This window comes from Hemicordylus capensis, chromosome 1, assembly GCF_027244095.1.
Source record: "Hemicordylus capensis ecotype Gifberg chromosome 1, rHemCap1.1.pri, whole genome shotgun sequence".
Taxonomy (NCBI): Eukaryota; Metazoa; Chordata; class Lepidosauria; order Squamata; family Cordylidae; genus Hemicordylus; species Hemicordylus capensis.
This window is the reverse complement of record NC_069657.1, coordinates 53091367-53118433: the sequence shown is the minus strand read 5'-3', so window position 1 is coordinate 53118433 and position 27067 is coordinate 53091367. Positions and strand designations below refer to the sequence as shown.

Below are 27067 nucleotides of genomic sequence, written 5' to 3'. Positions count from 1 at the left end.
GTGAGCGTGCATGTACACATGCATGTTGTATATCTATAGTGGCATATAATAATGCACATGTGCACACACTGCCTTGATACTGCTGCCCAGAACAAAACTCATTCCGCTCACTGATTAAAAAAATTAGAGGAAACACTGGTGGTACAAAACAATGGTACATATGTTGGTAACCTCCAGACTTGACTTCTGCAATACGCTCTATGTGGGGCTGCCTTTGTACGTAGTCCGGAAACTACAGTTGGTCCAGATTGCAGCGGCCAGGTTGATCTCTGGGTCATCTAGGAGAGACCATATTACTCCCGTACTGAAGGAGTTACACTGGCTGCCGATATGTTTCCGGGCAAAATACAAGGTGTTGGTCATAACCTATAAAGCCCTAAACAGCTTGGGCCCTGGGTATTTAAGAGAACATCTTCTTCATTATAAACCCCACCAACCATTGAGATCAGCTGGACAGGTCTGTCTGCAGTAGCCACCAGCTCGTCCGGTGGCTATTCGGGGACGGGCCTTCTCTGTTGCTGCCCCGAGGCTTTGGAATGCGCTCCCTAATGAAATAAGAGCCTCCCCATCTCTGACAGCCTTTAAAAAGTCTTTAAAGACACATCTGTTCACTCAGGCTTTTAACTGATACTGTTTTGATTGTTCTGAATGTTGTTTTAGAGCAGTGTTCTAAATTTTTTTAAATTGTTGTGTTTTAAATTTCTTGTTTTGTTTTTAACCATGTTTTAATGTTGTTTTTATCTGTTGTAAACCGCCCAGAGACATAAGGTTTGGGCAGTATATAAATATGTTAGATAGATAGATAGATAGATAGATAGATAGTAATTTCCCACTCTACAGGAGAAAGAGCGATCCTAACTATGTTCTGAACTTCATGAACTTCATAATCAATATCTTGTTATGAGTCAGATGGCCGAATTACACATCATAACAATTATTAAGATTAATTAACCATTATTTAATTACTTTATATGACATGTAGAATATTTAATGTGTGTTATTTAATATTATTAAGATCAAATAACTGTTTATTATTTATGTTATTTTATAACTGTTATTTATATTTATTTATATTTATAACTGTTATATTTATAATTGTTATTTATAACTATTATTTATAATTGTTTATTATTTTCAAATTTATGATTGATTTATTGGCAGCCAATTTAAGATTAAATAATTAATCTTACAATGGCTGCCAGTAAAGCAAGCATAAACCTTAAACAGTGGAAATGGATAGAACTGGTGAAGAACACATGATGTGCATGCAGAAGGTCCTAGTACTGATCCCTGGAATCTCTAGGAAGGGTTAGGAAAGACCAGTGTCTAAAGCCCTGAAGAGATTATTGTCTTCTTCTTGTTAAGACTCAGCTAGATGCAACAACACCAGTGAACCCTGTTATCTGTGGTGGTTCCCTTTCCACGTATTACTGTGGGTAATGAAACTGCAGATAATGCGGCATTGGGTCAATGGGAAGGGTGTGTGTGTTAAGTTCCTGGAGGCTGGGAAACTGCAGTAAAGCTGGGCAAAAACAGGGGGTGAAAGTGAAGTAAAGTGCCCTACCGTGCTCCACGGGTCTCCAGATATCCAGCAATGCCCCCCAGAAGTCCAAATTATTCCACTATTCCATGATTTTTTCATGGGGAAAAAAGACTTAAAAATACTAAATAAGCCACAAAATGGTGGCTGGAAATGACCTCCAAGGTCATTTCCAGCCATCTCCAAACTGTGAACACACGAAAATTGACCATTTGTTTTCCACATATGCCGAGGTTGAGTATCAATGACCCGAACACGGATACATGTGGGATGTGGTGATGACCAACAGCTTGGGCGGCTTTAAAAGGGGCTTAGACAAATTCATAGAAGATAGGTCTATAAATGGCTACTAGTCTGGTGGCTGTGGGCCACTTCCAGCCTCAGAGGCATGATGCCTCTCAATACCAGTTGCAGGGGAGTAACAGCAGGAGAGAGGGAATGCCCTCACCTCTTGCCTGTGGGCTCCCCAGAGGCATCTGTTGGGCCACTGTGTGAAACAGGAAGCTGGACTAGAGAGGCCTTGGGCCTGATCCAGCAGGGTTGTTCTTATGTACGCAAAATTGTGGATATTGCAACTGTAGATAACGAGGTTTGCCTGTTGACTCACTTTATGGCAGCTTTCTAAGATTCATCTACTTGATCTGTGTTAATGCTTGTGCTCAACTGTTGTGAAAGTCTGGACAAAGAGCTAGAAGATGTGGGATAGGCAAAACTTCCCCAGGGCCAATCGAGGTGTGTGTGTGTGGGTGTAATCTGGCTTGGGCCTCAAGCTCCAAGGGGGTCTCAATTTAAAACACTTGTTACATTTTGGGTATTTGATGAATGTCACAACTTGTTTTTATACATCCCTATTGGACTAAAATGCTTAGAACTTAATATCTCGGGTGTTCTCTAATATTAAAATTGCACTGTGCATTTTTGTCAATTTGCCTGCATCAGATGCTTCAGGTGAATGTTGTAGAAGCAGCCATTTTATTTATTTATTTATATCTGTGTACACCATTTTGGAAACTTTCGTTGAAAAGCGGTATATAAATATCCGTTGTATTGTATTGTAGTGTATTGTATTGTATTGTAAAGAATCATCACTGTTCAACTATGGGACAAGGGTGTTTGAATGCGCTTGTCATACTTAATATCAACTGTGACATTTCATGAAAAGCTAGATTTGTCTTCAATAATTATGCATTTGCATAGGAAAAGACTAGAAAAGCTTTTGTTAAATAATTAAATTCAAATTATGCCTCACTCATTTTGGGTACCTTGCTTTGTTTTCATGTGTCAGCATTATTATGGCTAGGGGTCTCAAGATTTGGAAGTGGCCTGGGCCCTGGGCATCTCTGAAAGGCCTTCCCTACCAGCACCAAAGTCAATTAGCTGGCACTGACAGGGTCAGTACTGGAATGAATAACTTACCCATCTATGGTTGGAGACAGCACAGTGTGGTGGGCCTCCTACTGGGCATCTGAGCCATGGCCATTTGCTTGGGTTGGCTTTAGTTCTATGATTCCATAAAGTAGGAACCTCTCAAAGAGCTGAACCCAATTTTAACAGTTCTTTATGTGTTATTTCAACCCAGGTTGTGAATGTTTGTTCAACTGAAATGCTTTTATTTCTAACAACTGCCTTGTCTCAGTTTCTTTCTTTCCAAAGCAGGTGCTTGCCTGCTTAATATAGCTGGTACATGCCACATCATGACCCTTTGTGCCTCTATACACCCACCTGGAAAAACTGGGTAATGTGTTTGCATTTTAAGTGTCTGGTTAATTAGCATCCGCATGTAGTAAAGTACATGCTAAGCTGTTTGGCTAAAAGGGGGCAATGTTGAAGGAGAGTTATCTGTCAGTGGGGTCGGGAAAGGAAAGTCCTGTGAAGTTTGGTCAAGAGAGCTGTGTGTGTTTGTAGTGGTCAGAGTTTCCCAGCCTAGCGGCATATTTCTACGAAACAAGAATGTTCATGTTTCTCTTAACTGGTTAAGAGCTGCGTATTACTTTACATTTGGTACTTGGGTACAGATACCCAAATAAAATATGATACGCATAAGAAGTCAGTTATGAAGTGCATATGTGTGTAGAAATTACCACTTTGCCCTTTAAACTATGCACAAACCACAGGCAGGAAAGGCTTGAATGTATTTTAAAGGGGAAAGCAGCTATTTCTACAAGCATGCATCCTTCTAAGTAGATATGAACCTGAATGAAAATATGTGACATAAGAAACTGCCCTGAATCTTTACTCAGGGCAGTTTCTTAAGTTACTTTCCCTTGGAAGCTGGAAGGCTCTTGAAAAACACATTATGCAACCTCAGAAAAAAGGTTGGGCAACATTTCTTCAAGCAATGGCTTTTCTGTATGGTTTGAGTGTTTGCAAAGCTGTTCAATGTGTGGATCAGCAGAAATGTGAGGAGAGAAACATTCAGTCAGAAACTTTGATGATTTTGTTGCTGAAGATATTCCATGTACATCAAATTACGCTGTCTTCATGCTATGTTCTATTGATCTCTTAGTGTTTTAGCTGATGGTGAGTCAAATAACTGAGAGAATCTCAAGGGAAAATTCTATTTCAAAGGATTTCAGTAAAAGCTTTGTCACTGAATCTAGGGGAAAGAGGGGGACTGGATGGTGTAGTGGTAAGAGTGCTGGACTAGGACCGGGGAGACCCGAGTTCAAATCCTCATTCAGTCATGATACTTGCTGGGTGACTCTGGGCCAGTCACTTCTCTCTCAGCCTAACCTACTTCACAGGGTTGTTGTGAGGAGAATATTAAGTATGTAGTACACTGCTCTGGGCTCCTTGGAGGAAGTACAGGATATAAAAAATGTGGGGGGGAGTCACCTTAAGCGTTGCAGTGGGGAAATGCTTGACTAACAAGCAGAAGGCTGCCGGTTTGAATCCCTGCTGGTACTATATCGGGCAGCAGCGATATAGGAAGATGCTGAAAAGCATCCTCTCAATTGCACAAGAGGAGGCAATGGTAAACCCCTCCTGTATTCTACCAAAAGAAAACCACAGGGCTCTGTGGGCACCAGAAGTCCAAATTGATTTGACAGCACACTTTACCTTTACCTTTATTGTAGGTCTAAGCTAAGGGCCTACAAGCATTTTTGTACTTGTCAAAATATACAGCAATATATCTCTCTGTGTAAGACATAATCTCTTGGTGTAAGACATAAGCAAGGATGTGTTTTATCCCCCTTGTTATTCTATATTAACTCACTAATATCTGAATAAGGTAGACATGCACCTCAGTAAGATAGCAAGTAGGCAGATCTCTATACTTCTTTATGCTGATGATGCAGTGATTTTATTTTTGACACCCATCGGCCTTAGGAGAACACTAAAGGTACTTTCCCAGTTCTGTTTAGAAGACCATTTGCTAATTAACTTCCAAAAAACTAAAGTAATGGTCTTCGCCAAGAGACCCAAATCTCACAGTTGGAGAATCAATAGCAATATGATTGAACAGGTTAAGTGTTTTAAGTACTTGGAGGTGGTGTTTCACACTTCCAGGGGGATGAAAGCGCACTTAGACTATCTAACACAAACAGCGCAGCAAAGTGCTACTGTGATTTCAATGTTCTACCGCTCTAAAGGGGAACAATTTGTCCCAGCAGCTACTAAGCTGTTCCAAACTAAGTCAATGGACCAGCTGCTCCTTGGTGCTCAAAAAAGGGTCCATATTCAAACTTTACTCATCTGGAGGTTGTCCAAACAAAATGTCTAAGAATGGTTCTTCAAATGCCAAAAGGCATATCCAACTCAGCCTTAATGCTGGAGGCTGGGGTGAATAAGGTAGAGACCAGAGTGTGGTTGGTGGTCTTTAAATATTGGCTAAAGCTAAAATTTTAACCAAGTGGATTGGACCCCCTAGTTCTGAAGGATCAGAGCCACCCTAAGTGGTTAACCACGTTAATGGGAAAACTTCAGATGGTTGGACTCTCTTCTGAATCTCTAATTGCTACAGGGTTTGATCAAGTCAATAGAATTACAGAACGTCTTCTAGATATCGAATCACAAGAAGAGAGAAGCAAACTCCCTAACTGTGTTAAATATTGGTGGATCACTTCAATTTTAGCTCCGGCAAGCTATCTTTATAATCTGACATGTCCAACTCATTGAAGAGCCTTCACCTTAGCTCATTATAATGTTTTTCCATCAGCTTGGTTGGAGATACAAAAAGACACCCTATCACCTGCACAAGTGTTCCTGTGAATCAGACAAAGTTGATAATTTGGCTCATATTTTATTTCATTGTAAATTTTACAGCACTCCATGTAGCAAATTGATTTAATCACTTTTAGAGAACCTCCAGGGAAGATCAGTTAGGTAAGGATAGCCCTGATGGGTAAACTTCCTCTACCTAAATTCAACTGTGATATCTGACAGACTGTACCAACTGCCTTGAATGTCAACCTTGTACATAACGCTGAAATCTTGTCAAGCACCATAATAAAGATATTGAGCGGTTGAGAAGAATTTAAGAGCTAGTTCTACAAAGTGTAAAGCTGGAATTTGTATTGATTCGGGTGCAACCAGCAATTTGATTAAGGAAAGAGAAAGATTTACTAAGCTGGACACAAATTATAAAGTCCCAATTTTTCTAGCGGATGCGAAACAGATGTTTGCTGAAGGCAGAGGTTCTGCAAGACTAGATTGCAAACTGCAAAAAGGAAGAACAGTACAACTGACTGTTGAGAATGCATTGTTTGTGCCCACACTTGAATCCAGTCTGATGTCAGTTAAATATGCTACAGAGAAAAGTTATGAGGTGAAATTCAAAGGAAAACACAGATAAAGGTGAACTACTATCACAGATTATTGAACTATTAGCACAGATAAAGCTGAATTACTCATGAAAGGGACTTTGCAAGAGAGTGGCCTATTTGAAGTGGATTATATAAATGAGAAGGCCAAAATTGTAAAATGATGTTCACATAAAAATTCTTGAATTTATGGCATAGAAGAATCGGACACAGAGATCCCAATGCAATAATTCAACTGGTGATGGAGGATCTAGCCAGAGGCCTAAATATAAACCATTGTGATGTAGAGTCCATGCTGTGTACATGCTGTATAATGGCAAAGGGAACTAAATCCACCTTCCCTCAATGCAGAGAAAGAAAGACACAGCAACCTCTTGAGCTGATACACAGTGATATTTGTGGGCCTATGCAGATCAATTCATCAGGGGAAACAAGTATTTGTAAACTTTCATAGATGAGTTTTCAAGATATACATTTACTTATCTGATTAGTGAAAAGAACAAGGTATTTGAAAAATTGAAGGAGTATGTTGCCAGTTTGCAATAAGTTTGGAAAGAAGCCTCAAAGTCTGAGATCAGACAATGGAGTTGAACATACAAGAAATTCTTGATATTCAGTTATCTCAACTGAATATCTGAAAAAGAAGGGCATTGAACATCAGATGGCAATGCCATATAATCCATAACACAATGGTGTAGAAGAAATCAAGAATAGGACTTTAATAGAAATGACCAGATGTATTCTGCTGGATGCAGGACTACACAGTAAGTTTTGGGGAGAGGCAATTATGACTGCTACTTATCTACAAAACAGATCACCTACTAAAGTTATAAATATAGCACCATTTGAACTGTGGCATGGAAAGAAGCTTAATATGGAGCATATTAGAGTTTTTGGCTCAAAAGCATATGCCTTTGTGTCAAAGTCTAGAAGAAACAAACTGAAATGCAGGTGTGAGGAAGGGATATTAGTGGGCTAAGTACCAGGATGTAAAGGATACAGAATAAACTTATTAGTTGCTTACTTGCTTAGCTGCCTATGGAAAGAAAAATTGTAGGGTACAAATGCATTTCTACATAAACATTATGTCTGGAACTTTTCACAATAAACTTATTACTTGTTTACTCGCTTAGTCACTTAAGGAGCTGCCTATGGAAAGAAAAAATGGTAGGGTACAAATGCATTTTCAAAGTGAAGCACGATACAGAAGGAGATGCCCATCACTATAAAGCAAGGCTAATAGCTAAAGGATATTCTCAGCAATATGGTGAGAATGATGATGAAAAAACTGCCCCAGTAGTAAAACACTCTTCTATAAGAATTCTCCTGTGTATTGCAATAACAAGGGAAATGTACATATACCATTTAGATGTCAAAACTGTATTTTTACATGGTGAAATTAAGCAGGTCATTTACATGGAGCAACCACCAGGGTTGAAGGAATCTGGTAAGGAGATTCTTGTGTGTAAGCTCCAAAAGAGCATATAAGGTCTAAAGCAAGCAGCAAGAGGCTGGAATACAAAGTTAAATCAGTTGATAGTTAAACAAGGGTTTATCCAAGGAAAAGCTGACTCTTGTATATTCAAGGTTTAGAAACAATAGATGGTGATGATTTGATCATTTGTTCTCAAAAGAGTTAAGATAGTGATGAAATTGTAAAGCATTTGAAAGAAGAAGTAAAGCAACTGGGAACATTATGCACCAAGATCCACATTATCTTCTTAATCAGAAACAAAAGATAAAAGACTTGTTAGAATGTCTAGGTCTTACAAATGCCAAGGAAGTCAGCACTCCAAAGGAAGCTAACTTCTTGAAGCAAGACGCAAACATGGAGCTTCTTCCAGACAATGGGAAATATAGGAAAGTAATTGGGAAACTTCTATATATTGCCACAGTAACATGACCAGACATTACTGGAGCTGTGGGAATTTTAAGCAGATAAGTGAATACACCCACCCAAAATGATTGGATTGCAGTTAAAAAAAACTGTATAGGTACCTTTAATGTATAGCTCATCTAGAACTGAGATTGCCAGCAAGTATTAATTCTAGACTAGTGGGTTATCAGGATGCAGATTGGGCAGAAGACAGAACAGATCATACATCCACAAGTGGATACCTGTTCTTTTTTGCAGGTGGAGCAATTAGTTGGTGCAGTTGAAAGCAAAACTCTGTTGCTCCTTCCTCTATGGAAGCAGAATATGTGTCAGCCACTCAGGCTTACCAGAAGGTGGCATGGATACACAAATTGTTGCAAGACTTTGGAGCTGATGAACCCAAACCAAATGAATTGTTTGAGGACAATCACAGTTGTATTTCACTTTCACAAATGGAGAAGACAAAACCCATATATTGGATTTTGGTCCAATGGTATTTTTGTCCCAAAACATATTGAGACAAAATACCATTACGTACATGATGTACAAAAAGGAGTATGTGGAGTTGAAATACTGTCAAACTGAGAAGATGTTAGCAGATGTACTCACAAAGCCATTGCCAAGAGATCATTTACGAGCACTGCGAAAAATGATGGGAATTGTTGATCGGTGGTCAAGCAATGAGAAGGAGTGTTAGAAGTGAGAATTCTAAAGCATTGCTCTTAGCACCACGGTAACCTCTTTTGGCCATTAGAAGCATGATGAGATGTTAATAGGTCTGTCTTGGTCAGTTAGAGTCAGAATTGTTCAGTTGTTGAAGGCTAGTGCCTGTTTGTTTCTGTTGTTCAATGGATCTCTTTAGTGAGCATCTAGTGAGCACATGGGGCATCCTGGAGAGACCCCCGAGCCTGGTCGGTTTCCAGTCGGGGGTCTACTCGTGTGTTGCCGTGCTCTGCGGCGACACACGAGCAGAACGCCAAGGTTAACAGAGCGCTTGAGGGGTAGTTTTGGCAGTTTGCTGCTGGGAGCTGCATGGCTTCCGTGGCAGAACACGATCGCCAAAAAGCAGGCTAGGCTCCCTTGGCCCACTTTTTGGTGATCGTAAGAATCGCCTAAACATATGATGTTTAGTTTCTTAATAAATCTTTGCTTTTTGAACTCATCCAAATGTCTCCAGATAATATCTTGGGCTGGACTTCTTCACCACCAGAGCATACTGCTGTGTAAAGATTTTAATGTTTCTGCTCACACCCCTCAACAGAAATTTCATAGACTGAATGTCACATGGGGAAAGGGTCTGCTTTTCATAGCTTCTTTATTTCAGAATTGGGTCTTTGAAATCTCATTTCAAATTGTATGTGGGATATTACAATGGTTGACTTAAAGAAAATGAACTGGCCTCTCATAAGCATACAAAAAACTCAATACATATGACTAGTAAGTTGAAGCCTTAACTTTTATTTGTTCAAAAAGGTGCACTTTTCTCTTGTTGCAACCCGCAATGTACCCCACAGCGACATTTACACAGAATACTTTTGAAAAAGCATACATGGACTCCACTCTTTCCCTGGCCTGAGAACACTACAGTTTAAAAAAGAAAACAACATTCTTAGTGCTGCCTTCTTGTCAACATGATGGCTTGACAGTGGTTGGTTCTCAGATTCCTAATCATCTCTCACTCAGCCTAACACCAGTACAGAAGTTTTCACTTATTGTTTGGAATGGGCTAAGCCCACCAAAAGGCTCTTGGTGAGGAAGAAAGCACTCACCAGAAAAGCCTATCTTCACAGTGTTTGAAGAGTAAGTGTTACATTCACTTATATTTGGTGTTGACAGAGAGAAGACTAGGAGCAGATGCTTTTGAAAAGATTATTGTCCTCTTCTTCCACTCCAAGATTTAGCAAGTTATTTTTCATTGTTTAAAAGGCTGCCTGTTATCACCAATCCAAAAACTAATTTGCCTGAAGTCATTTTTCCCCAGGCCTGCAAATCACAGTAGTAAGAAGGATTTTCTATACCTTGAAGAAATACTTTAAAATGGTCAATGTTATGAACCAAATTCATGAATAATTATGATCCAGTGCTCCAAGTTTGTACTCATTTAGGTCTGATTTATATGTGATACAGGCCACAGAAAAACACTTAGATGTGTAAGCATTCTACACATGCTCCCCCATTACCATGTGACCAGCCTATTTGTACATAGCATTAACATGCCAACAAGACAGACCCCTTGCCAATGCGGTACTAAGATTAGGCCAAACCACAGGGGAAGTTCATTTAAATATGTTTTACCGGGGATCCACAACATGTATAAATTGGGCTTAAGTATGGCTTAAGCTGGGCAGCTGCAATAGTACCACCATGTTCATCCTTGCTCAGCTTAAAAGCACAATGGTGGTATTATAATGAATCTGCCACCCACTTCCTATTAAACAACCAGGAGAGTCAGCATTTGTAGCTGCAATATCACCCTTACCCTGGGTTGGAATATCATGATGCTCTTCCTAGCCTAAGGAAAACTCTTACGGTAGTGCAAGGAGGTACCACTAGGTGCCATGGTTAACTGCTTGGGCACAGGGATGCCAACCTTCCAGGACTCACCTACAGTCTCCAGGAACTGCCATCAATCTCCAGGTGCTTTTTGAAAGCAATCCAGGAGACTTTAAAGGCTTGATATTGTGAAAACATTGAGAAGAATACTGGGGAGAAAAATATCCAGGAATAGCTTCAGAGTTGGTAACCCTCCCTGGGCAACTAGGAGAGTTTGAACCAATTCTACCTTTCAGGGAACATTTATTTAAAAGGATTTGTTGATTTTTCCATTTTGTTGAGATCTTATATCAATATATTTAAGGAAAATGTGTATCTTATGGAACACAAGTGAAACAAAACTTGATCATTATCTTTCCTGTAATAAAAATCCAGAAGATGGTTTTATGCCTCCTACAGTACACCAGAGGCTTCATTGTGTCTGTATTACCTCATGCACCTGTCTTGCATAAAACTTGTCATCATTCAATAACAGTTAATAAAATAAGAACCTTTTCATAGTTAATTAGGAAATATGTTAAACACTTCAACCCCAATCACATTAAAAAACTTAAACACACGCTTAATATTACACATTAGAAGTATCCCAGCTGGTTAAAAAAAAGCTCTAATTAATAAGAAGGGCCTAGGATTGTTTTTCCACCACCCTCCAAACTCACCTACTCTAACACACCAAGTGTTGTACAGTATAGCCCAGTATAAAGAAAGGCAGAATTGTGCACTTCAAATATAAAAGAGCAGCAGGAATGTTTTCAGTCAAAGAATATTCAGTAGTTGGCATCCAGTCCTTTGGCGCACTGGCACACCAGTATCGGAAATGCCTTACGTACGCGGAAAGAGAGCTGCACTCTGAGGCTCTTTCTGCTCATGGAACGATCCCTTGCATAATCAGAAGGCACTTCCAACAATGGTGCACCACCGCACCAAATGTTTGGATGCCACTTGTGTGACTGGGAGACTGACTAACGTCATGAGCATGTCATGAGCATGGAAGAACAGTGTACACATGCAAGGAGGGAGGGGCAATTTTTGTTTACTCTGCTGGTCCCAATGCTGCCCCCCACCCCCCGCATCCCTAATGGTTGAAAGGCCTTCAGGACTTATTTGTGGAGGTAATCAGAGTCAGAGGAAAAGGGAAACCAGTGACAACTCTCCCCACTTGTGCCACTGAAACATTGTTCCATATATATCATGTTAGTCCACATGTTGCCTAATAAGTACTAGAGAAAATGAGAGGTTCAGGAAAGACTAATGAAGTTAAAATAGGAATTTTAAAATGTTTACAGTGAAATCATACATATAACAATTAGATATGTTCTTACCCTTCTGTCCGATATATGGTCTTAAAACTGTCTCCAAGGCTCTTGTAACTGGTCGGATCAGTTTTCCCCCTTTGAATCTGAAACCTACAAAAGTAGTTCACAATAAGTCAGAAACAATACAAAGATTTTAAAATACATGGGGTTAGATCCTAAGGTGTCTTTCCACCAGAAACAGGAGCGAGGAATCCTTTCTTCTGAGGAAGGCTCCCTCTAATGGAAAAAATCTTCTCGAAAAAGGAAATCTTAGAACCCAACCACAGAAGGCTCAGAATCGCCATTACAACTGCTCTTATATCACTATGGTATATAACATCCTTTAAATATGAAAATCTTAGTGAAAGCACTATTATTCCTATTTTATAGATGGAAGAATTGAAACTGAGATCAATTTCCCTGAGATCAATTTCCCTGAGATCAATTACAACCAATCAACGGTTGTGACCTTAACCCCAAACCTCCAGATCCACTATATTAGCTCTCCGACATAATAATAATATTTAAATTATTTTCGAAGTACAGTACCATAAAACGAAACCATTATATAGCTTAAAGTAATTTTCCTCCACACCATATTACCCACTCGTAGAGTTTAAATATCTCTTTTATTTGCCCCTCTCAACATATGTTGTTTGCTTGTTTGTTTTAAAGTAGGCCTGCTCAACTTAGGCCCCCCAGCTGTTTTTGAACTACAGCTCCCATAATCCCAACCACAGTGGCCAATAGCCAAGGATTATGAGAGTTGTTGGCCAACATCTGCAGGAGGGCCAAAGTTGAGCAGCCCTGTTTGTTCAAAATGCCTTAATGGCTGTTTTATTGTACAGGTGGCCCTGGTTATTTGCAGGGGTTCTGTTCTCACCTATAGACACGAATACAGAAACCACAATTAATGAAACCTTGAGTCAATGGTAATTGGGGGTTAGGTTCTTTTTCGCATTTTAAAATTTTATTGATTTTAACAATACCTTAACAATCAAATTACACTTAATTAAGTAAATATTGACTTCCCGCTTACCTGTCTGCGTGGTTCTTGTTAACTATACATATAAGCCATTGCTATAATAATACAAAACTTATATACTCCATCTTACAATTCGATTTTACCCTACCCAACCTGCTGTAATTACTAAATTTCAAACCCTGCTGAAAGGTCCATGGTAGAAAAATAGTTCTTTAAGTAAAGCAAGAAAGGTTTCCAATCTTCTTTGAAACATTCCAAGTTTTCATCCCTTATAAGTGTTGTAAGTTTTGCCATCTCCGCATATTCCAAAATTTTTATCAACCAGTCTTCTTTTGAAGGCATTTTATTTTATTTTATCCATTTCTGTGCGTATACTATTCTAGCCGCTGTGGTTGCATACATTAAAAAAGTTAAGTTTCCTTGAGTTATTCCCAGCAAGAAGGATTTTGGTCTCTTAGGAAATATCATTTAAAAAATTTTCTTCAACTCATTATATATCATATCCCAAAAGGCCTTTGCCTTCTCGCATGACCACCACATATGAAAGAAAGTTCCTTCACATTGTCCACATTTCCAACATTTATTTGAAACATTTTTATACATTAATGCTAATTTTTTCGGTGTCAGATACCACCTGTACATCATCTTATAACAATTTTCTTTTAAATTATAACAGGCAGTGAACTTTAAATCAGTTTTCCATAATTTTTCCCAAGCTGCTATCTCTATATTATGACCCACATCTTGAGCCCATTTTATCATAGTTGTTTTAACCACTTCGTCTCTTATCTCCTCCAAAAGCAACAACTTATACATCTTAGAGACTAATTTTTCATCACTTTCACACAGCTCCTTCTCAAATCTCGACATCTGATCCTCAAATCCAGCTTTAAGATTCTTCTTGTAAATTTCGTTTAGCTGTTGGTACTGAAACCAGTTGCTAACCAAATTTTGGACTTCAGCTAGATTTTTTAATTTACAGCCCTTATCATGAAAACATAACAAATCTCTATAGGTACCCCATTCAGACTGCATATTTATCTCTGTATGTGCCAAAGTTTCAATCGGGGATACCCATAATGGAGTGTTAGGTTCCAGCCATGTTTTATATTTTACCCACACTCGCATTAGACTCCTTCTTACAAAGTGATTAAGAAAATCTTTATGCACTTTAGTTTTATTGTACCACAAATAAGAATGCCATCCAAACCTTCTATCAAATCCTTCCAAATCAAGTATTCTGGGATTTCTTAATGTTATCCATTCCTTTAACCACGTCAAACAAACAGCATCAAAATACAACCTTAAATCCGGCAGGGTAAGACCACCTCTTTCTTTAGCATCTGTTAAATTTTTAGATTTAATTCTTGGTCTTTTCCCTTGCCAAACAAATTTAGTTATGTCCTTTTGCCATTGCTTAAAACTTAAAACAGATTAATGTATTAATTATAGGAATAGTCTGGAAAAAAACCCACAACATTTTAGGTAAAACATTCATTTTGACAACTGAAATTCTTCCCATTAAAGATAAGTTCATTCTAGTCCATCTTTGCAAATCAGTTTTTACTGTAGTCCATATTTGACATAATTATTTGAAAACAACAAAGAATTTTTATTTGTCATCCAGACACCCAAATATTTAATTTTCTTCTCCACTTTCAATTTGCTTATTTCTATCCTTAGATTTCTGGTCCATATTCTTTGTCAACACCTTCATTTTAGTCTTATTTATATACAGTAAAACCCAGACAATTGGCTGAATTGTTCTATTTTTTCCAAGAGCCTTCCGATCTTTTCTAATGGATTTTCAAGAAAAAACACCACATCATCCGCAAAGGCTCTAAGTTTACACTCCTGCTTCCCTATTTTCAAGCCTTGTATTTGATCATCTTCTCTAATATTTCTACAAAGGACTTCCAAAACTAATATAAAAAGTAATGGGGAAAGTGGGCAACCTTGTCTGGTTCCTTTTTGTGTTCTGCAATTATTTGATAGTTCCCCATTTATAATAATTTTAGCATAGGGGTTAGGTTCTTAACAAAAAAATGGGGGAACCAAAAAACAAGGTGGGCAGAAATAAGAGAAGAAAAGGACAGTACCTTATTCTCTAGGTCTCCAGCAATGCCTCCCCAAGCCCCACAAATGGTCAAATATTTGCCATATATATGAGCCACAAAATGGCTCTCTGCTGGAAAAAGGCAGCCGGAAATGAATTCGGAAGTCATTTCCGGGTCATTTTCAGCAACTCAAAACTGCAGATAGGTGGATGTTGCCTATTTTTCTACCCATGGATAATGAAACTGTGGGTATGGAGTCTGCAGATAACACGGGCCACCTGTATTATTCTTCATTATTTATAATTTGTGGAAAGTTGCTATAGAGATTTTTCTGTAAATAAACAGTAAAAGCACCATGTTGTTTTTGCATACCAACACAGGTTGCAACTTGCTCTGTATCCTGACACCACCATGATGTGCATTTTCTCATCCCCCAGAGCATATAATATGATGCTGCTGGTTGGGAAACACCATACTGAATTCATCCAGTATTACAACAGGTGGATAAAAATTGATGATAATAAAATAAAATAATCAAAGTTTTAAAATTTAATTCAAAAATTTAAAATTTAAATTATATTTTGTATTTAAATTGGATTTCCTTTAAAAAAAAATCTAGATTTCCAATTCTTATGGAAATAATAACATGATTAAAATTAAATATAATCACAAATATACTACACCAACAATTTTAGCTTCCTAAAATGAATTAATGACTAACACTCATTGAGTGACCTAATAATCAAACATGGGCATCTATTTCCTTTTCTTCTCGTGAAAATGGTTTTCTTCTTGCTAGCAGTGCCAAGCAACTACCAGCTCTTGCATTTAGAAATTTCTGGACTTTTGGTTTATGCATTTAAGCTGTGCAGAGACATAGGTTGTCTTGTGGTGGGGAGTAGGAAAAACATTGGGGAGGGGAGAGGGAGGAAGGCTTTTTTTTTTAGTGCAGAGCTTCCTGTATTGTCTCACATTTTGCCACCGAAAAAAACCCGTTATAGTCTCTGTATGTATGACACCCTATCTGGGAATAGTTTAAAGGAATGCCTTCCCTAGGTAAAAAAGAAAATGTGCCAAGTGTAAGCAGTGCTACAAAGAGAAGCAGAGCAGCTTAACATGGATAATGAGTAAAGACAACCATTTCATTAAAAACTAGGTATTATATGATATTTCCTAAATTAGTAAAAATCAAATTATCTAATAAATAACATGAAATATACCCTTCTAGATGTTGTAAATACTCTATTAAATAGTAAGCTACTGGTCAGTGACTGTAATAATAAAGATGGTTTGATGGATGGATGGATGGATGAATGGATGGAGTAGTAAATTAAACACGTTTTAGTGATAAGAGTTTCAACATGTTTTAAGAAATATGTGAAGAAGCATCATCGGGAAACTTGATTTAAATCAATGATTTAAACCGAAGTTTTTTGGGTAAATAATTTTTTTTTTATTTTATAAAGAGGAAAGAGAAAGAAGGAAAAAAAGCACATGATTGTTTAGATACAACTCTTGAACAATCAAGTTACAAAGATACAGATAGAACAATGTAGGCATTCATGGCCCAAGAAAATAGAAACATTAAAAAAGAAAAGTTATTTCCACCTTCATACCTTGGTAATATCATAGCTACAGAAGGACAAAAAATTTAAATAACACCAATCATCCTTGTTAAGCAAAACCAAATCTTGGATGTGGATGATAGCCTTGCCAAGTATTAAAACTTATAAAAGGTTCCCAAACTGATACAAACAACTCAACAGAAGCAGATTTCAAATAGGCTGTGACTTTAGCTATCGAAGCATAATCCCATAATTATAATAACCAGTCATCCAAAATTGGAGTTATCGGAGAGCGCCAGTTAGCAGCGTAAAGGATCCTAACCGCAGTGATCATATATAAAGATAGCTCTGTATACTTAGTAGGTATACTAGGTTTGGTCACATTTAAAAGAAAAAGTTCTGGTAAATAAGGGATATTAATTAGGGATGTGCACAGAAATCTTCGGCGCCGGCGGGGGTAGCGCATAAAGGGTGGGGGAGGGTGTACTCACCCCTCCCGCTGCATTTCCCCCGCCGGCGCGCTGGTTTTTTAAAGCCCCTCGGGGCGGCAACGTTCCTCCCTGCCGCCCCATTTGCCCCGTCGGCCGGAAGTGGCCGGAAGTCACAAGTGCATGTGCGCCGTCGTGTGCGTGTGCACACACGGCAGAAGGCGCGCACGCACACAACAGGCGCACGTGCACTCACCACTTCCGGCCACTTCCGGCCAACGGGGCAAACGGGGCGGCAGGGAAGAACGCTGCCGCTCCGAGGGGCTTTAAAAAAACAGTGCACTGGCAGGGGAAATGCGGCGGGAGGGGTGAGTACACCCTCCCCCGCCCTTAAAGCGCTACCCCCGCCGGCGCCAAAATGCCGAAACCGCCCCCAGTGCCGAAACATTTCGGAGGCCTTCATAATGGCCTCCGAAACATTTCAGGCACATGCCTAATATTAATATTTAAAATTTGTTGTATCGTAAAATGAATTTTCTTCCAAAACTGTTGGCCTTTACTAAAAGTCCACCACATATGGTAAACAGTCCCCTCTTGTTGTTTACATTTCCATCTTGGGTAATTATTATACATCTTATTATTTGTTTATATTATTAAATTTATACCCCACCAAACTTATGTCTCTGGGGGGCTAACAACAACTAAAACACCTAAAAAGTTAAAACAGTTAACATATAAAAGTTAAAACAATACAATAATTTTAAAACCATAAAACTAACAAACAGTATTTTTTAATTAAAAACCTGAGAAGGCTTGGGTTAAAAAAAAAAGTTTGCAAATGTTTCTTAAAAATAGCCAGAGATGGGGAGGATCGGAACTCAGCAGGGAGCGCATTCCACAATCTTGAGAAAGCAGCCGAGAAGGCCCGTCTCTGTGTGACCGCCAAACGAATTGGCGGCAACTGGAGACAGACCTCCTCAGATGACCTCAATGGGCGGTGGAGTTTGTAGCGAAGAAGAAGCTCTCTTAAGTACCCAGGACCTAGGCTGTTTAGGCTTTATAACCAGCACTTTGTATTTTGCCCGGAAACCTATCGGCAGCCAGTGTAACTCCATCATCAAAGGAGTAATGTGATTTCTACGAGATGACCCAGAGACCAACCTGGCTGCTGCATTCTGAACCAACTGAAGTTTCCGGAATACCTACTAAGGCAGCCCCACATAGAGCGCATTACAGAAGTCAAGTCTGGAGGTTACCAACAAATGTACCACTGTTTTGAGGTCACTGATCTCAAGAAACGGACACAGCTGGCAAAGCAGCTGAAGGTGATAGAAAGGACCCCTGGCCACGGCCTCAATCTGAGAAACCAAGGAGAGGTGTAGATCCAGGAGTACGCCCAGACTGCAAACCTGTTCCTTTTGAGGAAGTGTGACCCCCATCTAGAACAGGGAGCTCAAAATAGTCTCTGGAGTTCTGACCTTGCACAATAAGTACCTCCATCTTATCTGGATTCAGCTTCAGTTTATTCTCCCTCATCCAGCCCATTACTGCTTCCAGGCAGGCATTTAGGGAGGATATGCCAACTCCTGAAGAGGCTGACATGGAGAAATAGATCTGGGTGTCCTCAGCATACTGCTAACACTCAGCTCCAAATCCCCTGATGATCTCTCCCTGCGGTTTCATGTAGATGTTAAAAAGCATTGGAGAGAGTATGGAGCCTTGAGGGACACCATACTTAAGCTCAGATTTTGAAGAGCAACAATCTCCAATCGACACCATCTGCAACCTGTCTGAGAGGTAGGAGCGGAACCACTGTAAAACAGTGCCTCCCACCCTGAACCCCCTCAGACGCTCCAGAAGGATACCATGGTCGATAGTATCGAAAGCCGCCAAGAGGTCCAAAAGGACCAACAGAGTCACACTTCCTCTGTCAATTGCCAATTGGAGATCATCCATCAGGCTGACCAAGGCAGTCTCCACCCCATAGCCCACTCAAAAACCAGTTTGAAATGGGTCTAGATAATGTTTCCTCCAAGACCATCTGGAGTTGAGAGGCCACCACCCTCCCAATTACCTTGCCCAGGCCACGGGAGGTTAGAGACAGGCCCATAATTGCTCAACTCTGAGGGATCTAATGCAGGCTTCTTTAGAAGAGATCTAATAATTGCCTCTTGAATTGAAGAGGTCTAATAAAAACAAGGAGGCATCCTGCCCTCCCTCAGAGAAGCGTTTATGATTTCTACCAGGTCACCTACAACAGACTTCCTGCTAGACAGAATAAGCCATGTTGGACAAGGGTCAAGAGAACAATCAATCAGCTTGTCCACATCCTCAGGAGTCACAAACTGAAATTGATCTAGTTGAATTGTATAAGAGGAATTATTGGACATCTCCAGTTCAGACATCAAATTAATGGTGGAGTCTCCATCTAGGTCGGCCCGAATCCGAGAGATTTTGTCTGCAAAAAACTCTTGAAACACATCACAGTGGGTGACTGATGCTTCCAAATTCTGGTTCAAAGGAGTGGGGGCAGATACTAGCCCACTCATAACCCTGAACAACTCCGCCAGACGTGAACTCGCAGAAACAATATGGGCAGAAAAGAAGTGCTTCTTTGCTGCACATATTGCCTGAGCGTAGATCTTTAAATGTGCTCTATGTCGTAATCTGATGGCTTCGAGTCGAGTCTTTCTCCACTTACGCTCCAGTCGCCTACCTTCCCAATTCAGCCCCCGTAGATCTTCCGTATACCAAGAGACCAATTTTGAGGCGGGTCGGAGGGAACACTTAGGAGCAATCGTGTCTGGTGAGCAAGTTGTTCCCATTCTCAGCCAGAGCATCAACAGGATCACCAGCAAAACCAACATTAAATCCTTCCAAGGCTTCTTGTAATCCTGCTGGATCTGATAACTTCTTCAGGCGGACCATTCTAATAGGCCCCTCACCCCTGCATAGGTGGGAAGCAGTTGTAAGTCCAACCTTAACCAGATGGTGGTCTGTCCATGACAATGGACAGCCACAGAACACCACCCTGATCAGAGTAAAAGACCAAATCAAGTGTGTGACCTGCAGTGTGCGTCGGTCCAGAGACCACTTGGGATAGGCTCATAGTTGTCATGGCTGCTATGAACTCCTGAGCTGCCCCGGACAGATTGATCCCAAAATGAACATTGAAGTACCAAAAAGTCTGAAGTCTTGAAGTACCAAAAAGTCCCACCAAAAGTCTGTGAGACTCCAACGCAAGTCCCGCGACCAAGTCCGTAAGCTCAGTAAGGGACTCAGTTGGGCAGCAGGGCGATCGGTACACCAACAAAAGTCCCAATCTATCCCTGGTCCCCAAACTTAAGTACACACATTCAATATGGTCCGATACCCTAACAGGGACCCTGGTAAGGGAGATGTCATCCTTACAGACCACAGCCACTCCACATCCCCACCCACGTCCCCTCACCTGTTCCTCTACAGAATATCCTGGCGGGAGAAGCTGGGACCAAACTGGACCACTAGCTTCCCCCAACCAAGTCTCAGTGATGCACATCAGGTCAGCCCCATCATCCATAATCAAATCTCGGATGAGCTCTGGCTTATTTTGAACCGACCTGGTATTGCAGAGGAGCAAGGTGAGGCTATGTGGGTTGTTGGCAATGCTCCCTGAGGTAAAAGAGCTGGCAGGACAGCCGGAAGGGGAGACAGCTATTAAATTTCTCACTACCCTTCCCCTGGAACGGCCTACAGACCTGCCAACGTTACTTCTTCTATTCCCCACCACCACAGGAATAGCTGTCCTACATTCATTGAAGGAGCCCCCTGTCTCCCCATCTCCAGGCAGACCCAAACACAATACCCAATCTCAGTGAGAAAGCTGGCACACTTACTGCTACAACTCCTCAAACAGTCAAACTGAATAGCCCAACCCTCAGCCCTACACTGAAGGCCGGCACCAAAGGCTAGCCCCCTTTGGCAGCCGGCTTCGGTGGCTGCCTGCAGGCTGGCCGTGCCACTGCCGCCTGCCACAGCCCTTCTCTTAAATAGCCCCCCAAGTCCTTCCTCTCACAAAGGACCCTGGGTAGGGCTGATGTGAGCACTCAGTGCCTGCAGGTGGTGAAGCATTGGCACTCAGGGAAGGGAGGATCCCAATTAGGCAGCAGGTCTATGCTGGGCTCAGTTGGTCCATCCAGCAACCGAAGGGTGGGGAGGAGTAGCTCCAAACTCTCAGCTTAATAATCATAAGGGTGGTGTACCAGCAAAAAAAAATAAAAATAAAAATAAAAAATTGTACCAGTTTTCTCTCAAATTATGACTTGCTGTGAATTTAATATTCTTCTTCCATTGGTATTCCCATTCATAAATGTCAATTGTTTTTGTTATTATTATTATTTACATTTTATATCCCACTCTTCCTCCAAGGAGCCCAGAGTGATGTACTACATACTTAAGTTTTTCCTCACAACAACCCTGTGAAGTAGGTTAGGCTGAGAGAGAAGTGACTGGCCCAGAGTCACTCAGCTAGCATCATGGCTGAATGGGGATTTGAACTTGGGTCTCCCAGGTCCTAGTCCAGCACTCTAACCACTACACCACACTGGTTCTGTTTTTGTTCTGCATCCACATAATAATTCACCTTTTAATCTGTTCAACTTCTGTGTCATACTGCAGCAATAACTTATATTTTGCCCCCAACAAATGATCAGCGTTTTTATTTATTAATTCTTCAAATTCCATTAACTTTTTGAGTTTTTCACTCTGTCTTTGAATTTCTTTCTGCACAGAGGAACTGATTTGTAAATACTGAAACCACGGAGGTTCTTGGTGCCATTCCAATGTAAGGGATTAAATAGATTTTGGCTTAGCCTTATCAGTAGTCATTTGTATTTGCTGGATAGTTCTTCTTCACGGAAAAAGATCTTTAAAATTGATGCCAAAGGTGATTGTGCTGGGCTTATTCATTTTTGGTATTTATCCCAAACATGCAATAAACTATTTTGGATTGTATGTAGTTGTATTCTGGATTGTTTCTTTTAGTATTAATCCATAAAAGCTTACGTAATCCTTCTGAAAGATCTGACCCCTCCATATCCATAAGAGTCCATATGGCTTTTTAATCCAATCAGAAATCCAAGTCAAACAGCTTGCATGGTAATAAAGTTTCAAGTTGAGAATGGCTAACCCTCCTCTTTCTTCTAGGTCTTGCATGATTTTAAATTTGATTCTGGGTTTTTTATAAGCACAAATAAAAGAGTTCAATTGCCTCTGCCATATATATAGTGTTTTGTCTTCTACCCTGACTGGGATCATTTGAAACAAAAAATTCATCTTTAGTAGTATGTTCATTTTAACCGATACTCTCCTTCCCAGCCAAGAAATAGTTTTTTCCACCTGTCTAAATCAACTGAGATCGATTTCCAAACCTGTAAATAATTGTTTTTAAATAAGTCCTTATTATTCTTTGTCAAGTTAATTCCCAAATATTTGATTGATTTCATAATCATCAGGAACCCAGTTTTATCTTGCATATATTCCAGTTCTGTATCTGTTTGGACTGGGTTTTATTTCTATTAACCTTATAACCAGAAACTATGCTGTATTGGTCAATGTATTCCATTATTGTATCAAGAGAGTCTCTTAACTGAGTAATATTAAAAAGCATGTCATCCTCATAAAATTTTATTTTATGTTCCTGATTTCCCATCGTAATTCCATGAATTCTTTGTTCTTGCCAAATTTTCACTGCCAAAGGCTCTAAAGTTAAGATATAAACTGAGGTTTTATCTTGGTGATTTAGATCAATGATTTGAATTGCCTTGATTTATATTAATCCACCCTGGTATTGAATGACCTACTACCCAGATGAATATAAAATTGGCAAATGTATTCAACATAATCTTTGCTTTGGCATCACATTCCATTCTTAATTCTATCATATTACAGCTTCATTGATCTCCATTATATGTGCTTGTAATCTAGATGCATATTATACATATCTCTATGATATGACCCAATGCACACACAGAGACTATCCTATTCTCTTGTATGTCAGGCCTTCAAAAATAATAGCCATATTTTCATTGGAGTCCCTACATATGGTCAGAGCCTATGGAAATTACATAATTTTTACCTACGGTAAGTACTACATATATAAAAGTACTACTGCATAAGTACTTTGCAACAGTTTTCTCAGCACCCATAATTAAAGCTGTTTTTTACAAGGTTTATTTTTTTAGTCCAAGACATAAAACAACTGGTAGGCATGATATTTTCAGAGCAGGGAACTTTAAAGTCCCATAGGTTTCAGTAGGAGGTATTTATTGAAATAAATGGAGTTCTAAAGGACATAATTTTGGCTCTAGGTTGACCATCATTTTCTAAGCAGTCTTTTAACGTGACTATTTTCCAAGCAGCTCTAAGAGACAAATTTGCTGTGATGTAATAAAATAAAATTGGGCAATTACAAGCGGAAGTCCACACCTCTTTTGAATATGCTTACATTGGACTTCTATAGTTCTTATAAAAATAGTTCTGGCACATTTGAGATCTCTGTCTAGGGTAACCTCTTTTATTACAGAAAATCATTGCCAAGTTGGCAGAGCAGCAAAAGCCCTTCAACAGATTTACACTCCAGTAAGAAAGCTTGCATACTTTTTTTTTTTTTTTAGCCTTTGGGAAGGTTAAAAATCCCACATTGTCCAATGGTGTTACACAAAGTACAACAGTAATAGCCAGAGAAATGCCAAAATGTTTCTGCCTTTTTAATGGGCAACAAGAAAAGTAGAAGGAAAAACACACTGTATATTATTCAGACATGAGAGATGAATTAATTTGGCAATTTGTACTTTAATGATGTAGATGATGTAGCTGAAAACGAAAGGTAATGGAGCAAAAATGTCGTAAAAGTTTCATTGATGATCTAAAAAAGCAGGTGAGCATTGAGTTGGGCAAAATCTTGCAGATGGTGGAAAATACAGATGGTGTCCAAAATTCAGTTTGACACAGAAGAAATCTATATGATGCAGATGGAGTTTAAAATTATATGAAAAAGGAGGTTGGCTTTTTGGTTTCAGAAGAAAAGTAGAAAATCCATTTGACTCAGAGGAACATAGGAAGCTGCCATAAACTGAGTCAGACCATTGGTCTATCTAGCTCAATATTGTCTACACAGACTGGCAGCGGCTTCTCCAAGGCTGCAGGCAGGAACCTCTCTCAGCCCTATCTTGGAGATGCCAAGGAGGGAACATGGAACCTAGATGTTCTTCCCAGAGTGGCTCTATCCCTTAAGGGGAATATCTTACAGTGCTCACACTTCTAGTCTCCCTTTCATATGCAACCTTCGCAGATGCTGCTTAGCTAAGGGGACAAGTCATGCTTGCTACCACAAGACCAGTTCTCCTCCACTCAGATGAAGAACAGGTGATGTTCAGTATGGACAGAATGTACAGGTGAAACTTGGAAAATTAGAATATCGTGCAAAAGTCCATTAATTTCAGTAATGCAAATTAAAAGGTGAAACTGATATATGAGACAGACGCATTACATGCAAAGCGAGATAAGTCAAGCCTTAATTTGTTATAATTGTGATGATCATGGCGTACAGCTCATGAAAACCCCAAATCCACAATCTCAGAAAATTAGAATATTACATGGAACCAAGAAGACAAGGATTGAAGAATAGAACAATATCGGACCTCTGAAAAGTATAAGCATGCATATGTATTCAGTACTTGGTTTGGGCCCCTTTTGCAGCAATTACTGCCTCAATGCGGCGTGGCATGGATGCTATCAGCCTGTGGCACTGATGAGGTATTATGGAAGACCAGGATGCTTCATTAGCGGCCTTCAGCAATTCTGCATTGTTCGGTCTCATGTCTCTCATCCTTCTCTTGGCAATGCCCCATAGATTCTCTATGGGGTCAGGTCAGGCGAGTTTGCTGGCCAATCAAGCACAGTACACTGTATACTTTTCAGAGGTCCGATATTGTTCTATTCTTCAATCCTTGTCTTATTGGTTCCATGTAATATTCTAATTTTCTGAGATTGTGGGTTTGGGGTTTTCATGAGCTGTACACCATGATCATCACAATTATAACAAATTAAGGCTTGACTTATCTTGCTTTGCATGTAATGCGTCTGTCTCATATATCAGTTTCACCTTTTAATTTGCATTACTGAAATTAATGGACTTTTGCACGATATTCTAATTTTCCGAGTTTCACCTGTATAAAATGATACAGAAAAGGAGGCTGATGTTTTGGCCATAAGCTATTCAGTTAGGATTGATCTATACATGCAATAGAATATTGGAGTGGTATAGTAGACTATATAAGCCACCTAATGGTGCAGTGGGGGAGTAACTTGCCTAGGGAGCAAGAGGTTGCTGGTTTGAATTCCCACTGATGTGTTTTCCTGACTATGGGAAACACCTATATCGGGCAGCAGCGATATAGGAAGATGCTGAAAGGCATCATCTCATACTGTGTGGGAGATGGCAATGGTAAACCCCTCCTGTATTCTACCACAGAAAACCACATGGCTCTGTGGTCACCAGGAGTCGACACCAACTCAATGGCACAACTTTACCTTTACCTTTATAGTAGACTATACTGCTTTTGACTACAGATGAGGGATACCATTTTGGAATGCTCCCCATAAAAAAAACCTACCTGCAAGTAAAAACTAGTATATCAGGGGGAAAGCCCTGTGGTAGCTTTCTACCACAGGGTTTTACCTGCTATGGTAGGTTTCTACTTGCAAGATGCTTTTTATGTAGGGAACACTAATCAGTGTGATACCACACCTGCAGTCTGAAGTGACCGGATCCATTCTATCACCTCACGACTCTTCTGCCTCACCCCCACCTTATTTTGCTGCATTTGTAGACCAGGCCTTGGTTTACGTGAAATCTGTGCAGATGATGCAGGAGGACAGATGGCAAGGTTAAGTGGAGTTCATTTTGACAGTGGCATCATGGCAGGCGAGGGAGGTTTTATGCTATCACAATAGCGATGCTATTCTTTTCAGTTACCATAGCCTCTCCATCACAAGTGGCCATTTTTACACAGAAATCTATTGTGTATATTTCAGTTTGAAATCTTTCTTAATACATAGTTGTTGTGAAACATAGCACAATGATTGATAAGGGCACAATACAGTCAATATCAAGCACATCTAAGTCTCTTATATTTCAGTGTGAGAAGTTTAAACATGTGCCTAACTGTCCCATTGAAATCAACAGGTCTTGAAAATATTTTGCCCTAAGTGTTTATTACTTGACTCAATTCTGTGAAGCTAAAAGGCAAGTAAATAAGTAAAACTGAGTTAATTAGTCATAAAAGATAAGATCTATATATTCCTAAACAAGTTGTTAATAAAGTAGTTGCATACGGAGTAACACATAACACATTCCTTTTCTTAGATATTTTGGATCCTTTCCTTTTGTAGTAAATTAGTTTTATAGATTTAATAGGAGCCCTAAACTGCATGCCAATTAGGAACTGTACTCTAGATCTGTGAATTGGGTACTTTGATATGGAGTTGCTAGGCTCAATAAAATCAAGTGTAAGTTGTTAATGAACTAGCTAAATTGATTGCCAGCACTTGTTATAAGGAAGTTCAAGCATGAACTGGGGGGGGGAATAGTTGATGGGGGCAAGGAAAGACATGCAGGAGGCAGGCAGAAGGGGCACAGTCAATATTTAACCAAAGGTGAGAGAAATTCATTTTTTAAAAAATGTTCCACCTGAATTGAGATTACCTCCAATTGACAAACTGCCCTCCATAAGTCCCCTCCTACCTGGATGGATCATGAGAAAGTGGATTCCTTACCACTGCACAAAGGCTACAGGGACTGAGGTAGTTTCAAATGTACTGGTGGTGGGATCAGTAATGGCCCCTTGGCAGCTGCCCAGACCTGCTGACCCCTGAGATCAGCCCTGACCTGAATGTGATTATGACTTTATCACAAACATTGACTGTTATTTATGTTATTTATTTATTCAATTTCTATACCGCCCT

At 39.8% G+C, this 27067-nt stretch overlaps 1 protein-coding gene across 6 annotated transcripts in view; it reads right to left on the bottom strand.

Moving 5' to 3' along the window:
• SLC25A21 (solute carrier family 25 member 21) overlaps nucleotides 1-27067 on the bottom strand; it is a 467052-nt gene that overhangs the window by 120878 nt on the left and 319107 nt on the right. For all 6 annotated transcript variants that reach the window (XM_053283932.1, XM_053283930.1, XM_053283931.1 and 3 more), the window contains one exon: nucleotides 12055-12138. In XM_053283932.1, the coding sequence (XP_053139907.1) occupies nucleotides 12055-12138 (84 nt within the window). The remainder of the gene's footprint in view (nucleotides 1-12054; nucleotides 12139-27067) is intronic.